The sequence below is a fragment of the Acomys minous genome (assembly GCF_964271855.1).
Source record: "Acomys minous genome assembly, chromosome: 10".
In the NCBI taxonomy this organism is placed as follows: domain Eukaryota; kingdom Metazoa; phylum Chordata; class Mammalia; order Rodentia; family Muridae; genus Acomys; species Acomys minous.
In genome coordinates, this window is record NC_140491.1 from 66,696,912 (window position 1) to 66,712,204 (window position 15,293).

The 15,293-nt window shown below is 43.2% G+C and overlaps 1 protein-coding gene across 6 annotated transcripts in view; it reads left to right on the forward strand.

Moving 5' to 3' along the window:
* Positions 1-15,293, forward strand: part of SETX (senataxin) — a 62,629-nt gene that overhangs the window by 698 nt on the left and 46,638 nt on the right. For 3 of the 6 annotated variants that reach the window (XM_084798574.1, XM_084798579.1, XM_084798575.1), the window contains exons 3-9: positions 110-175; positions 997-1,111; positions 1,399-1,509; positions 4,751-4,940; positions 5,712-5,922; positions 9,787-9,896; positions 15,011-15,230. In XM_084798574.1, the coding sequence (XP_084654700.1) occupies positions 4,764-4,940; positions 5,712-5,922; positions 9,787-9,896; positions 15,011-15,230 (718 nt within the window). In that variant the 5' untranslated portion in view covers positions 110-175; positions 997-1,111; positions 1,399-1,509; positions 4,751-4,763. Of the gene's footprint in view, positions 1-109; positions 176-228; positions 378-996; positions 1,112-1,398; positions 1,510-4,750; positions 4,941-5,711; positions 5,923-9,786; positions 9,897-15,010; positions 15,231-15,293 lie in introns of those variants that run through there. The other 3 variants (XM_084798577.1, XM_084798576.1, XM_084798578.1) reach the window with 3 other exon arrangements.

Genomic DNA, 15,293 nt, shown 5'->3' on the forward strand with positions numbered 1-15,293 from the left:
CGGGGAAAGAGATGGCGAAGGGGCGGGGGAAGGGGCGGGGAAAGAGCCGGGGAAGGGGCGGGGAAGGGGCGGGGCAGGCTCCGCGGCTAATTTGTCCCCCTTCGGACAGGAGCGCTTGATTGGTCAGACGGCCCTCACAACCCGGAAGTGACGCCAGCGCACCGGTCTCTGCCAGGTAGGTGGCTCCCCGCTGAGGCCCCGCCCCTCCGCTTGGCATACCAAAACAAGCTGGCTGTGGCCGGGGAGCCTAGGGGCGGGGCCCGCTCTCGCGGCGGGGGCGGGTTGGGCGCTGGGCCCTACCTTGCACTTCCGCTTGCGGCCGGTTGTCCGGCCGGGGGCATGGAGGTGGGCTAACGTGCGGCAGCCGGGCCGAGCGGGTGAGGAGCGCGGCGGGGAGGCCGCGAGCGGACCGTCTAGAGGGCGGGCGGGCGCGTGGCGGGGCGCGCGGCGTGTTTGCCGCTGGTAATTCGCGCGCGGCCTGCGGGAGAGGGTGCTCGCACCGACCCTTTCGGGGGAGCGGCGCCAGACGGGAGCGGCAGCGGCCACGGATGGGCAGCGCTGGGTCTTTCCTCCCAGCCAGGCCCGCCGCGGGAACCCTGCCGCTCTGGCATCTGCGCCGCGGGCTCCGAGCTGCGATTCAGGGCGAGGGAGGTCTTCCGGGCAGGGTCTGGCTGGATGCAGCCCTCGGCCCTTGCGTCGCTTCCCTACGGGCACCGGGACGCACGCCCCGCACGTTCCCCTGACGTTGCAGTGCAGACTGCCTTCCTCACGCCCTCCGCAGACACGATCAATTGCCCACCTCGTCCCCTGGGGCGGACAGCCCCTGGAGAAGTTAGGGTATCAGTATTAAAGCGCTCCCTTTCATGCACCGTAGTGTGTGGTCTAACCTAACCTACTAACTCATCAGGTGACACTGTGCAAGGTTGATGCAAGGCCCACGTGAGATGCAGAATGTAAGGGCCACTTGATCAGTTTTTATTTCGTTTTTAATTTCAGAAATGTTGTTTTGGGGGCCAAAGTGGGAGTATATCCGAATGCAGAGCCTCATCTATTCAGATTAGCCCAACAACCTCAACAAAGAGGATCACTTCTCTGTAGGAAGTTTGTTAAGGTACGTGTCTTTTTGATAAGTACTAGGGTTACAGAGTAACAATAATAATAGAATAGGTCCCATACCTTGACATCTCAAATTGCTGAGGTGGGAGCAGACAAATAGAAATCCAAACCACCTTGATAAGGGGGGGAAGGCAATAAAAATGTGACGTATAGAGAAGAAGGTTCCCAAAGACCCGGGAAAAGACAATTCAGGGTTCTCTTGTACCCTGCTTTCAGCAGGTGTTCTTTCAGAATCAGTAGTGGAGTGCATTAAGCTCTCAACTTGATGGCTTGTGTTCCTAGGATTAAGGACTGTAGAGGTTCGAAGGCTGTGTTGAAGGCAGATGGAGAACTGCAGTCCTGGAATGGCAGACACTCTGGACTTTTAGGCAGAGCAAGTGGAGGAGGTAGGAGGTACGTAGCAAGAGACTGAAGCAAGATCATGGCGCCTTATCCCCAAACTGGAAGAGTTAACCCGGCTTTTGGAGGTGTAATTTGTGCAGTAACCTCTGGCAACACTTAGTAGGAAGACTTGGAGGTGGCAAAGGATGTCGGTGTATGAAGGCTCCATGCTGAGAAGGAAGGACAGGTGTTAGGACCCAGATACAGCACAGAAAGGGAAAGAACAGGGTGACCCTAAGGTCTGCTTTGGAAATAAAGTGGGTGGCAGCATTGTCAATGTAGGGGAAAACAGTAAAAGGTAAATGCTTTTCTTTGTTCTTTTTGAAATCTCATCTTTAAATGTCCTTTTCTATCTGTGGAAAGCTATTCTAAATTGTTTAGAAGTATGAAGAAAGTTTGCTTCGTAAGTAAGGTATAAAAGTAACTTTTCCTTTTCCTCAATACAAGTAGTCTCTGTATAGCTTTGGCTGTCCTGGAACTCACTCTGTAGACCAGTCTGGCCTCAAACTCAGAGCTGCCTGTCTCTGCCTCCTGAATGCTGGGATTAAAGGCATGTGCTACTATGCTGGGCAAAAATAACTATTTTTTATATTTGTTACTCACCCCCCACCCCCGTGTGTGTGTGTGTGTGTGTGTGTGTGTGTGTGTGTGTGTGTGTGTCTAGGTGTTTATAGAGTACAGGTGTCTGCCAAGGCCAGAGGTGTGAGATCCTTTAGAGCTGGAGTCACAGGGAGCTGTGAAGTGCTTGACATGGGTGCTGGGAATTGAACTCTGGTCCTGAGGAAGAGCAGTAACTACCTAATCATGCATTAAGAAATTGAGGGGTTTTTTTTGGTGTGTGTGTGTGTTTTGTTTTGTTTTGTTGTTTTTTTTACTTTTATGTATACTGAGTGCTTTGTTTTCATGCACAGCAGAAGAGAGAATCAGATTCCATTACAGATGTTTGTGAGCTACCATGTGGTTGCTGGGAATTTTAAGCTCAGGTCCTCTCTTAACCACTGAGCCATCTCTCCAGTCCTGGGGAATTTAAAAATTTTATTTTGTTTTGTTTTTAAAGCCTCAAAAAGGTGTGTTTTACTTACAAATGCTATGTTTTTTTCTTTTTAAAGACAGGTCTCTACATAGCTATGACTATCCTGAAACTCACTCTGTAGACCAGGCTGGTCTTGAACTCAAAGAGATCCAGCCTCAGGAGTGCTGGGATTAAAGGCCCAGCTATATTAATGCTTTGTTAGTAGCAGAGATTATGGCCTCTGCATTTTAGAGTGCCAGATTGCTATATCCAAACAGGCAGAAGTTCTGATTAGGCTTCCTAGCCTTTGATAGCTCCTCTTTCTCAGTGAAAGGAGACACTATAGACAATTTTTTATCTAATTGCCTTTGCTTTGTTTTAGTTGTTTTGTTTTGTTTTTTTTTTTGAGACAGGGTTTCTCTGTGTAGCCTTGGCTGTCCTGGACTCACTTTGTAGACCAGGCTGGCCTCAAACTCACAGTGATCCACCTACCTCTGCCTCCCGAGTGCTGGGATTAAAGGTGTGTGCCACCACCACCTGGTCCTCTAATTGCCTTTTTCATGAAATGTAGTAGCACTAATACATTGTCTTTGTGGAATGTATGCATATATTTCTATGTTAGACATGAGGAAACTGTTCTCACAGATTGGCTCCTGATGAGAATGCATGGGTTAGGGCCATGGAGTTTATGGAATGAATTTAAAGAAAACTTACAGTGATACCTGTAACTTTTTCCTTCAACTGGAAACTAATAAGTTTACATCCATTAGAAAGTGTGTGTGTGTGTGTATGTATTTGTGTATGCGCGTGCGCGCGTGTGCATGCATGGCTTTAATTTTAGCACTCAGGAGGTAGAGGTAGATAGATCTCTGAGTTCAAGGGCAGCCTGTTCTGTAGAGTGAGTTTCAGGATAACCAGGACTACACAAAGAAATCCAGTCTTGGGAAAACAAAACAAAACAAAAAAGTTTTCTTCATACTCTGAGGGGCTAGGATTAGTCTCTACCTTCTGGGCAATGGAATAACTGGTTCTTTAGAATTCTTAGGGAAAGTATGTTCCTTCTGTCTCTTTGTTTTACTTGTTTATTCACTTAGTTGTATTATTGTAATTGAAATGTGCTGATTTATTATATGGCTTATTAGCTAATGTTTCTGCTACTCAGATTGTTTCAGCTTTAACTATGTGGAGCTTTTTCATTTAGACTCTGATAGTACTGGACCCTCCAGGGTCACTTGTCATTTCACTTGCCTTAACCTATGTATTATGGGCACATTTGCTTTCTATTCAGCCACAGTACATTGTTACTACAGTGGGCCTTCTGTTGGCTTTACTTTTTTTGTATTATATTTCTTCTCGTGATCCTTTGAACTTGGGCTTTCATGCCTTTTATTCTGTTCTATGCCATTTGTAATTCTGATAAACAAATTGCCTAAAATATCTTCAACAATGAGTTCAGTGCCAGCCAAGGCTACACACTGAGACCCTGTTTCAAAAACCAAACAAGTGTCCTACTTTGAACCTTTAATATGTTTGGATTTTCAGGTTTCCTTTCTTCTGGTACCATCTTGGAAAACCCTGGAGTTTAGATGGTGAAGGATGGATTAGATCATACATATATATATAAAAAAAACTTGGTAGCAATAAGTTGTTACCATTTGTAGCTATTAGTTTATAGTGGATTGAAGAGCAGTGAGAATAGGGTGGCAATTTGTGTATGTCTGTCAAATAAGAGAAAATATTACTGTTAAGTGTGTACTTAATAATACTACTAAATAGTATTGGTATAGGTATATATGTTTATTTCTAGAAGTTTTTAGAATTGCTTTTTAGGAATATGAAAATTTTTTAGCTTTTGATTTTAAGTTACTGGGAGATGCCAAAAGCTGTATCTTTAAGACATTAATTTGTGTCTTTTCTCTGATTCTGCATCAGTACTGACAAATAGTGGCATACATACCTTTTAAGATGTTTTGATTAACAATGTATTCAAACTTTTTGCCTATGGTAGAGATGAAATCTAGGGATTACATTCGAGATAAGCGCTCTGCCACTGTGCTTTACCTCAGTCCTGCTTTCAGATTTGGGCTTAATGAGTTGATAAGGTGGCCAGCAGAGCATTTTGCCGTTGGAAACAGTTTTAAGGTGAAGAATTGGATCACAAATAGGGGGAGAAATGCATGTTCTTCATAAAGAGTAAGTCTGGAGTGTTAATTGTCCTTTTCTGAGTGTCCTCCTTTCTAGTCTCAGGTCCAGAATGAGTACTTGCTGCTGGTGTACTCCAGGTGGGACTTCCACTGTTGAGGTCCTGAAGTGCTATGCAGCCAGCACTGGCTCAGGTGACTTTCAGACTGCTGATGAAGACCTCTGCTACTGCTTAGAGTGTGTGGCCGAGTACCACAGGGCCAGAGATGAGGTGCCGTTCTTACATGAGGTAATTTGCAGTAGGTCCTAACTAGGAAGATAGTGAGTGCAGCTGTCGGAAGCATTCTGGGAAGTGATGCTATGACTAAAGCTTTGAAGTCTAGTACAGCTCTAGCACCTAAATTCCCAATATATAAGCTGGGCATGGTGGCGCATGCCTTTGATCCCAGCACTAGGGAGGCAGAGGCAGACAGATCACTGTGAGTTCGAGGCCAATCTGGTCTACAAAGTGAGTCCAGGACAGCCAGAGCTACACAGAGAAACCCTGTTTCAAAAAACCAAAAATAGCCGGGAGTGGTGGTACACACCTTTAATCCCAGCACTTGGGAGGCAGAGGCAGGTGGATCACTGTGAGTTTGAAGCCAGCCTGGTCTACAAAGTAAGTCCAGGGCGGCCAAGGTTACACACAGAAACCCTGAGTCAAAAAACCAAAAACCCATAATAAATAAATAAATAAATTCCCAGTGTATAATAACAGTTGCTGTGAGTACTTGCTGATCGACTTGAATTGAAATTTAAACAGTAGTTTTATTCTTCAAGACAGGGTTTCTCTGTGTAACCCTGGCTGTCCTGGAACTTGTTCTATAAACCAGGCTGGTCTTGAACTCAGAGATCTGCCTGCCTCTGCCTCCTGAGTGCTGGGATTAAAGGTGTGAACCACCACTTCCAGGCAACTTTAAATTTTTGTGCATAGAGGAAAAGGCTTTCTACAAGAATGATTGTGACACACATCACATTTTGTTAAGATAAAAAAACACTTGCTGTTTTCATCTTTCTGCAGGTTTTATGGGAGCTAGAAACCGAACGCCTCATCAATCACTTTGAGAAGTGTATGAAGCCAGACGTGGAAGATGATGACGAGTTATATATAGTAGACAACAATGGAGAAGAGCAGCTCTTTGACTGTAGTGGCCAAGATTTTGAAAATAAGCTTCGCGTTCCTCTTTTTGAAATACTGAAGTACCCTTACTTGCTTCTGCATGAGCGTGTTAGTGAGTATCTTGGGTGGATAAGTTTTATTAAGAATTGGAGTTAGGGCTGAAGAGATGCCATAGCACTTAAGGGCATGGCTGCACTTCCAGAGGATCTGGGCTTAGTTCCCAGCATTCAGATGGTGGCTCACAGCCATCTCTAACTCTAGTTTCAGGAGATCTGATACCCTATTCTAGTCTCTGAGGGCACCAGCCACTCCTGGTGCAGACATATATACAAAACTCATACACATAAAATATTTTAAAATATTGGGATCTGTTGGGCTGCAGAGATGGCTCAATGGTTAAGAACACTTATTGCTCCTGCAGAGGGCCTGGGTTTGATTACCAGCACATTGGTTGGCTCACAACTACATAGCGCATAACTACAGTTCCAGGAGATTTGATTCCCTATTCTGGCTTCTATGGGCTCCTCCAGTCATGTGCATGTCTGTGGGTACATACTAGTATACACATACACATGCTTACTAGTACTTAGATTGCTGTATGTGTGAGACCCTTGATAGAAAGAAAAATATTTTTAAAGAATTGGTTTATTGAGTTGGGTGCAGTAGCACACACCTGTAATCCCAGCACTCTTGAGTTTGAGGCCAGCCTGGTTTACAAAGCAAGTCCAGGACAGTCAAGGCTACACAGAGAAACCCTGTCTCGAAAACAAAAGAATTGGGTTATCTAAGATGAAAATCTGTTGGCTTTACTATATAGTTAGGGTACTTAATACTTTGTTGTCAAACAGGAATTAGAGTGAGCATTGTATACCCATCCATCTGGGTTCTACAGTTTTGCTGTATTTTCTTTTTCACAAGGATCTCTTTTTTTTGTTTTTTGTTTTTTTTTGCTTTTTCGAGACAGGGTCTCTCTGTGTAGCCTTGGCTGTCCTAGACTCGCTTTGTAGACCAGGCTGGCCTCGAACTCACAGTGATCCGTCTGCCTCTGCCTCCGAGTGCTGGGAATAAAGGCGTGCGCCACCACGCCCGGCCCTCACAAGGATCTCTTGATCTAGGTTTTACTCTTACAATTATCTGTAGCAGGGTTTTCAGCTTTGGCAATACAGACTTTGTAGACCAGTTCATTTCTCCATAGGACATTGCTGTTCGTTATGAGATTGTTAGTAGCAGGCCTAGCCTCTGTCCCCTACATTCCAGGAGTCTTCTCCTCCCCTACCTTGTTAGTGCTATAACCAAAAAAGTCTCTAGACATTGTCGTAAGAGGGGAGGGACAAAATAGCTCTGAAAACATGTGGCCTCTAACTCAGTGATTCCCAGCCTTCCTAACCCTGTGACCCTTTTATATAGTTCATGTTGTGGTGACTAAAACCATGAAATTATTTCGTTGGTACTTCGTACTTTAATTTTGCTACTGTTACAAATTGCAATATAAATATCTGACACGCAGGATATCTGATGTGCTACTCCCTAAGTAGTCTGACCCACAGGTTGAGGACTGCTTCTCTAACCAGAAGTGGTATATACCTGTAATGCCGCTGCTAGGAAGGTGGAAGTAGGAACCAAAGGCTCTGGGTCACATAGAAACTTCCAGACCAGCCTGGGTGAAGTGAGACCTCAAAGCATGGAATGCTGTGGTACTTCCAGTCTGCGTCTTTATTTGTATCTCTTATTATGAATTGCTTTAAAATCAGAGAGTCCAAGCGTAGCCCCCAGCGTTGGGAGGAGGAATGTAGGTCAGTAACACACAGGTGTAAAGAACACCTTAGGACATCTAGTATGTAGCCGAATATTCTCAATAGTTTTGTTTTGTTTGCTTGTTTGTTTTTTGAGGCAGGGTTTCTCTGTGTAGCCTAGGCTATCCTGGACTCGCTTTGTAGACCAGGCTGGCCTCCAACTCACAGTGATCCACCTGTCTCTGGCTCCTGAGTCCTGGGATTAAAGGCGTGTGCCACCACCACGCCCAGCCCAATATTCTCAATAGTTGCAATGTGGTTTGGGGCCAATATGTCTTAGAGTCACTAGGGACAACACATTGAATTTGGTTTTATTTTTTTTCTCATAATCCAGAAATCTATTTGCACACATACAGCTTATTTTTTGGTGCTGTACTGGGGATTGAACCCAGGATTGTGCACACCTTAGGCAAGCATTCTATATCCTTAGCCTGCTTAGTATTGTCTATTTTAAGGCAGGGTCTTACTAAGTAGCCTCGACTTCACTCTTTAACCTAGGCAGGCTTTGGATTTGAGTTCCTTTCACATCCTCTGCAGTAGCTGGGATTACAGGCTTGTGTCATTAGGCCCGTCTATATAGTTTTGGGTTTTTTTGGTCATGCAACTAGAGACCATTTAGTTGCTTTTTAAATATAAAACACACACTTTACGCATTTTTAATTTTTTCCCTCTTTATTTTCTGAAAAGTACATACAAAGATTTGATTAAGTTGCCTTTTTGAGCCATGTCTCGCTTTGTAACCCTGGCTGTCCCAGTACTTACGACATAAACCATGCTGGCCTTGGACTCCAGAGAGACTTACTTCCCTCTGGAGTGTTGGGACTATAACTCTATGCTACTGAGCTGTGCGTTTGGTTAGATAAATTACTAAATTCTAAGTAACTTGATTTTTAAAGTAAAACAAAGCCTTTGAAACTTTTTATTTAATATTTTTATGGGTATGAGTGCTTTGCCGGCATGTATATCTAATGTACCACATACGTACAGACACCCAAAGAGACTGGAAGAAGTTGTTGGACCCTTTGAACCCTTTGGAACTGGATTTTAAATTGTCTGTGAGCCACCACGTGTGTGCTGGGAATCAAATTCCAGGTCTTCTGGAAGAGTAGCCAGTAGCCAGTACTCTTTTTTTTTTTTTTTTGGCTTTTTGAGACAGAGTTTCTCTGTGTAGCCCTGGCTGTCCTGGACTCACTTTGTAGACCAGGCTGGCCTCGAACTCACAGCAATCTGCCTGCCTCTGCCTCCCGAGTGGAGTAGCTAGTACTCTTAACATCAGAGCAAACACTCCAGCCCATTAAACATTCATTAAAGAATAGTGTACTTATAAATGTCAGGGCTGGAGAGAGAGCCGAGCAATTCAGTGCACTTGCTGCTCCTGCAGAGGACTAGGTCAGTTCCCAGCACCCACACACAGCTCTCACCTCCACATCCCAGGATCTGAACCTCACTCCCTTCTGATCTTTGTGGGCTCAGCAGATCTTTGTGGTATACAAACCTGCATGTAGGTAAAATATTCATAAACATAAAACAAAAATATTTTTAAAAAATTTAAAAATTCATAAAAGTATATAAGCTTGAAGACTGTTTATACTTTCATGTATAAAAAAGTATTGCATGAATTCCCTGTAAGCTGACATATTCATAATTGTCCTCCAAAGCTAATTACTATTACTAATATACTATTTTTTGAAGATTGACAAATTAAAATTGATTTTTAAGTAGAGGAAGTTAATTGTCCAATAAATAAAATTGGGATGCCTAGCCATTAGAAGGAGGAACTCACTTGTTTTTACTCCAAGTCCAGATGGACCAAATATCAAATGCAAGACACTGGACCTGTAACCATGCTCCTAAAATATTCTTTCGAGATAATTACACAAAGTATATGTGTTCTAGTAAATTGAAAATAAGAGCATCATTCCATGTGTATTCACAATGAATAAATTGTCAGAGCCAGAATGTAATTCAGTGGTAGAATGTTTGCCTAGTGTGCCTCAGGAACTGGGTTTGATTTCCAGCACCCCTCAAAAGTAACTAGGTAAATACTGGTCCAGCAATTACCATCAGCGTCTTTAATATCTTTGTTTAAAAAAGTAACATTTATTTACAAAACAACCTCGGAACCAGTTTTTAGGGCCTCGAGCAGAGGTTCAGTTTAAATCACTGTCTTTTCTTCTGTTTAGATGAACTGTGTGTGGAAGCACTTTGTCAGATGGAACAAACCAATTGCTCCTTTCAGGTTTTTGACAAATATCCAGGGATCTATTTGTTTTTGGTTCATCCCAATGAAATGGTGAGTATGAGTGGCAGGCAATGCTGTATCGGCTTTACTTTATACATATTAGGTAGCCCTAGATGTAGTCTTAGTGTGTCTGTTGTTTAATATATTGGTTAAAATTTTGACTGTTTTAAATTACATTTAACTAGGATGCTACATGATTTGAGTACCTTGAATTACAGAGGGCAGTCTGTAATTTGCTCATGGGTGATACATGAGTCTAAAAGACAGTAAGAAAAGTAGTTTGATTGTCTGACTCGTCAAGGTTTCTGTTGCTGTGATAAAGCATTGACCAAAAGCAACTTTGGAAGGAAAGGATTTATTTCATATTACACTGCCACATCACATTCCGTCAAAGGAAGTGAGGCCAGGAACCCAAGAGAGGAGCCTGGCAGCAGGAGCTGAAGCAGAGGCCATGGACGACGCTGCTCACTGGCTTGCTCAGCCTGCTTGCTTTTCAACCCAGGACCCTCTGCCCATGGCGCTCCATGTCAGTCATTAAGACAGGACCCAGCCCTATAGAGGCATTTTTTTTTCCAATTAAGATTCCCTCTTTCCAGATATATCTAAGTTTGTGTCAAATTAATAAAATTAACTAGCATAGTGTCAAACTGAATTAATGTAAGATTCTTATTTTTCTCACTTGGTTGCTGAAACACATGGAAATGTCATTTAAAATACTAATTCTTTGCTAATTGAGTTTGAAGAGGGAGGAAGTATGTGGAAAATTTTGGAACAAGAAAAGTTCCTAGATACTAGAGCTGAAGAAAGACAAAGTTCAGAGAGTGGACAAGAACAGATACAGTCATCTCCCCTAAGCATGGAAACCATGAGGCAGCCTATGCACACTAGCAGATAGAATGGAGTCAGTGTTTTAAGACAATTGCTGAGATAGGCTGTTCTACCAAAATATGGACAGAAAAGATGCTATGTTTTTAAGCCTCCAGCAAAGAAAGAGCATACTGCTGGGTGTAGTAGTTTACACATTTAATCCCAGCTCTCAGGAAGTAGAAGCTGGTTGGCTCTCTCTGAGTTCAAGGCCAGCCTAGTGTACACAGTTCCAGGACAGTCAGAGCTACATGGTGAGTGAGACCTTGTGTCAGGGAAAAAACAAACAAAGAAACAAATAAAAGGAGCAATAGTAATAGACTTTCAATCAAGATGATTGGGGATCTGTTTCTTCTCGTCTATAGACAAATGATAAGAGATGATGGGGTAGTCAGGCTAGGTGTTTCTGTGGACCAGCAATAGAAGAGAAGTCCAGAGTAGTAAGTGTTAAATCCTATAGACAACGAGGAATTTATGCATGATAATAGGAATTAGAAGTATACTCAAGGGGTTGACAAAACTACAGGAAACTAATTAATGCTGGGATTTTTGGTTGGATGGTGGCTTTTCAAATATTTATTTATTTATTTATTTATTTATTTATTTATTTTTAAAGATTTATTATACAGTATTCTGCCCATATGTGTGTGCCTGCCCACCACAAGAAGGCACCAGATCTCATTACAGGTGGTTGTGAGCCACCATGTGGTTGCTGGGAATCGAACTCGGAACCTTCGGAAGAACAGATGGTGCTCTTAACCTCTGAGCCATCTCTCCGGTCTGCTTTTTAAAATTATTATTAATTTTTAACAGTTACTGTGTAGACCAGGCTGGCCTTGAACTCAGAGATTCACCTGCTTTTGCATGCCCAGATTATTAGCTTTTTTTTTTTGGTTTTTGTTTCGTTTTGGTTTTTCAATACAGGGTTTCTCTGTGTATCTTTGGCTATCCTGGACTCACTTTGTAGAGCAGGCTGGCCTCGAACTCACAGCAGTCCGCCTGCCTCTGCCTCCCGAGTGCTGGCATTAAAGGCGTGCGCCACCACACCGGCCAAAGCTCTGCTGCTTAAAGGTTCTACCTCTTCCTGATAGTGTTGAGAACTGATGTGGTTTTTTTTTTGTTTGGTTGGTTTTTGGTTTTTCGAGACAGCGTTTCTCTGTGCAGCCCTGGCTGTTCTGTGCTCGTTCTGTAGACCAGGCTGGCCTGGAACTCACAGAGATTCATCTGCTTCTGCCTCTCAAGTGCTGAGATGAAAGGTGTGCGCCACCACCTCCTGGCAAGGATTGAGTTTTTGTTGTTTGTTTTTATTGTTGTTGAAATGGGGGATAGGCAGCAGGGCTTTAGGCACACTGGGCAGTGCTCTGCCACTGTACCCATAAACTAAGCTTTTTAGCACCTGGGCCTTTAGAGGACATTTCAGGTCCCAAACTCTGAGACACAGGTCTCATCACAGCCATGTCCTGGGCCAAACACTTGCAGTCTTGATGACTGAGCTCATAGAACATTTTGTGTGACCAAAGGCAGGACATCTTGAGCTGCTGATGCTATGTAGTTGGACTGAACACTGCAGGAGACAGTCCCAATGTACACTTTAGAGAGAGAGTATAGATAGAAGGGGGCTGGTTATAGTTGAGGGAACACAGAATCCCTTCGTGTAGCGTGAACTTCAAAAAACCAAGTCCCTGAAAAATATGAAATAATTGTTGAGATGTATTGTTGGAACCAGCTTTGTTGGCTTTTCTGCTAAGATCAACTTCTGAGGAACTTGAAAGCGGGGAGAAACCTGGCCTGATAAGTTCTATTGAATGCTGTATATGTAAGGGCACGATCTACTTCTGCTGTCTGACTTTAGATCAGATGAAAAAGGAATAAGGTGGCCGGGCATGGTGGCGCACGCCTTTAATCCCAGCACTCGGGAGGCTGAGGCAGGCTGATTGCTGTGAGTTCAAGGCCAGCCTGGTATACAAAGTGAGTCCAGGACAGCCAAGGCTACACAGCCTGGTGCTTTAAGACACTGAGCTAGGGAGTCTGGGGAGTAACTAAATACTTCTGATGACTTTAATACTGTGCCTCCACTTAGGCTGATGGAGGGAAAATTCAGCCTCGTCCTCTTTGTTGCTGCTTTCTCACCTGGGGACTAAATCCTTAGGGCTGTAGCTCAGTCAGAGTGCTTGTCTAGTATGTATAAAGCCCTGAGTGTGCTCCCTATCACTGTATGAACCAGGCATGGTAGAGCATACCTATGGAATCTTAGCATGTGGTAATGGAGAAGTTTAGGTTGTCCTCAGCTATGGAGCAAGTTTTAGATCAGCTAAGGTAAACAGGAGACCCTGTCTTTTTTCTTTTCTTTTCTTTTTAAAAAATTATTATATTGCCTGGATGTATGTCTGTGGGTGTCAGAGTTACAGACAATTGAGCTGCCATGTGGGTGCTGGGAATTGAACCCAGGTCCTCTGGAAGAACAGTCAGTGCTCTTTTTTTAAAAAAAAAAATTAATTCATTCATATTACATCTCAATTGTTATCCTATCCCTTATATCCTCCCATTCTTCCCTCCCTCCCTCCCGCTTTCACCCTACTCCTCTGCCCTATGAGTGACTGAGGGGACCTCCTCCCCCTGTATATGATCATAGGGTATCAAGTCTCTTCATGGTAGCCTGCTATCCTTCCCTTGAGTGCTACTGGGCCTCCCCATCAAAAGGACGTGGTCAGATATGGGGCACCAGAGTTCATGTGAAAGTCAGACCCCACTCTCCACTCAACTGTGGAGAATGTCCTGTCCGTTGGCTAGATCTGAGTAGGGGTTCGATGTTTACTGCACGTATTGCCCTTGGCTAGTGCCATGGTTTGAGCAAGGACCCCTGGGGCCAGATCTGCCTGCAGTAAGTGTTTTTAACTACTAAGCCAGCTCTCCAGCCCCAAGGAGACCCTGTCGTAAAAGAAGAGAAAAAGACTTTAGTGTATTTGATAATAAAAACGAGTACGTATGTATGTTTCAGAAAATGTATTATTTGGCCTGGTGGTGGTGGTGCCCACATTTAATCCCAACACTCAGGGAGGCAGAGACAGATGAATCATTTGAGTTCAGGGCCAGCCTGGTCTACAGAGAAAGTCCAGGACAGCCAGAGAGCTACACAGAGAAACCCTGTCTCAAAAAAACAAAAACAAACAAACAAATGAAAAACGAAAGAAAGAAAGAAAGAAAGAAAATGTGCTACTGGTTGAAGACCAGATCGAGCAAATCCTAGAAAGATGATAAGAATGTAAAGACTTGAGATGCCTATGAACAATAGCAGGATGGTAGTGTTAAAATAGATGTAAGAAATCTGAAAAAGTAAAAATAGAACAAGGAAGTAGTGGAGACAACCACAGAGAACCTGTGGAGACCTCAGAAGGGAGAGAAGGGAAACTCCAAACCTATACTGAATAGTGTGAAAGAGTATCAAAGACTAATGTGAAGGAATTCTCAAAAGAGAAAACGAGGCTGCTTATTGTTAATGTGGATGTAAGAAGCCCTTTTATAAAAATACAACCAGAAATCAGAGTTTAGGTTGGGCATGTGGTTTATACCAGTTATCCCAGTGCCTGCGAGGCTGAAGGAGGAAGATGCTACGAGTTTTAGGCCAGTCTGTTCTACATAGTGAGTTCCAGGGTTCCTGGGTTACAGAGTGAAATCATGTCTCAAGACAGTGGAGAAAAAAGCCAGGTTCAAAGGAAGTGAATGTCAGTGACTTGCTGTAGGTAACCCCAACATGTTGGGGGGGGGTGGCAGGCCGAGGGGATCAGACAGTAAACGAGCAGAAGGCATCACCCTAAAGACAGAGGCAGAAATGGAATTTTTTTTAAGCTTTTAAAAAATTAATTTATTCATATTACAACTCAGTTGTTATCCCATCCCTTGTATCCCCCCATTCCTTCCTCCCTCCCACTTTCACCCTATTCCCCTCCCCTATGACTGTGACTGAGAAAAATGAAAGTTTTAAGTCGATTGCTTCTAATAGAAATACCTAAAATGTAAGGGAAGAGAAACAATTGGTTGAATGACTGGAAAAAGAATTGCCAAATACTTAAAATATAATAATACTAAGTGAAATAGATATTAACATAGGACAGGTTCCTGCTAGTGTTTAAATGAATGAAAATGATTGTTTCATAAATGATATAGTTTGTTTGAATCAGGATAAAATAAGATCCATACATTACAGTAATATCCCTTTGATGTCTTCTGAAATCTGTATCTTGCTCAGGGTAGATCACTGTTCATTGACTAAACATAATGTTACTTATAATACAATTATTCAGGTTCGGCGATGGGCTATTCTGACTGCAAGAAACCTGGGAAAGGTGGACAGAGATGACTATTATGACTTACAGGAAGTTTTAACTTGCCTTTTTAAAGTCATTGAGTTGGGGCTTTTGGAAAGTCCAGACATTTACACGTCTTCTGTGCTTGAAAAAGGCAAACTGATCCTTTTACCTGCACACATGTATGATACTACCAACTACAAAAACTATTGGTTAGGTGAGTATCGTTCCTACACAGACATGTTTCCTTAGTGTTCTGAGCACAAAGCAACCTCTGGGC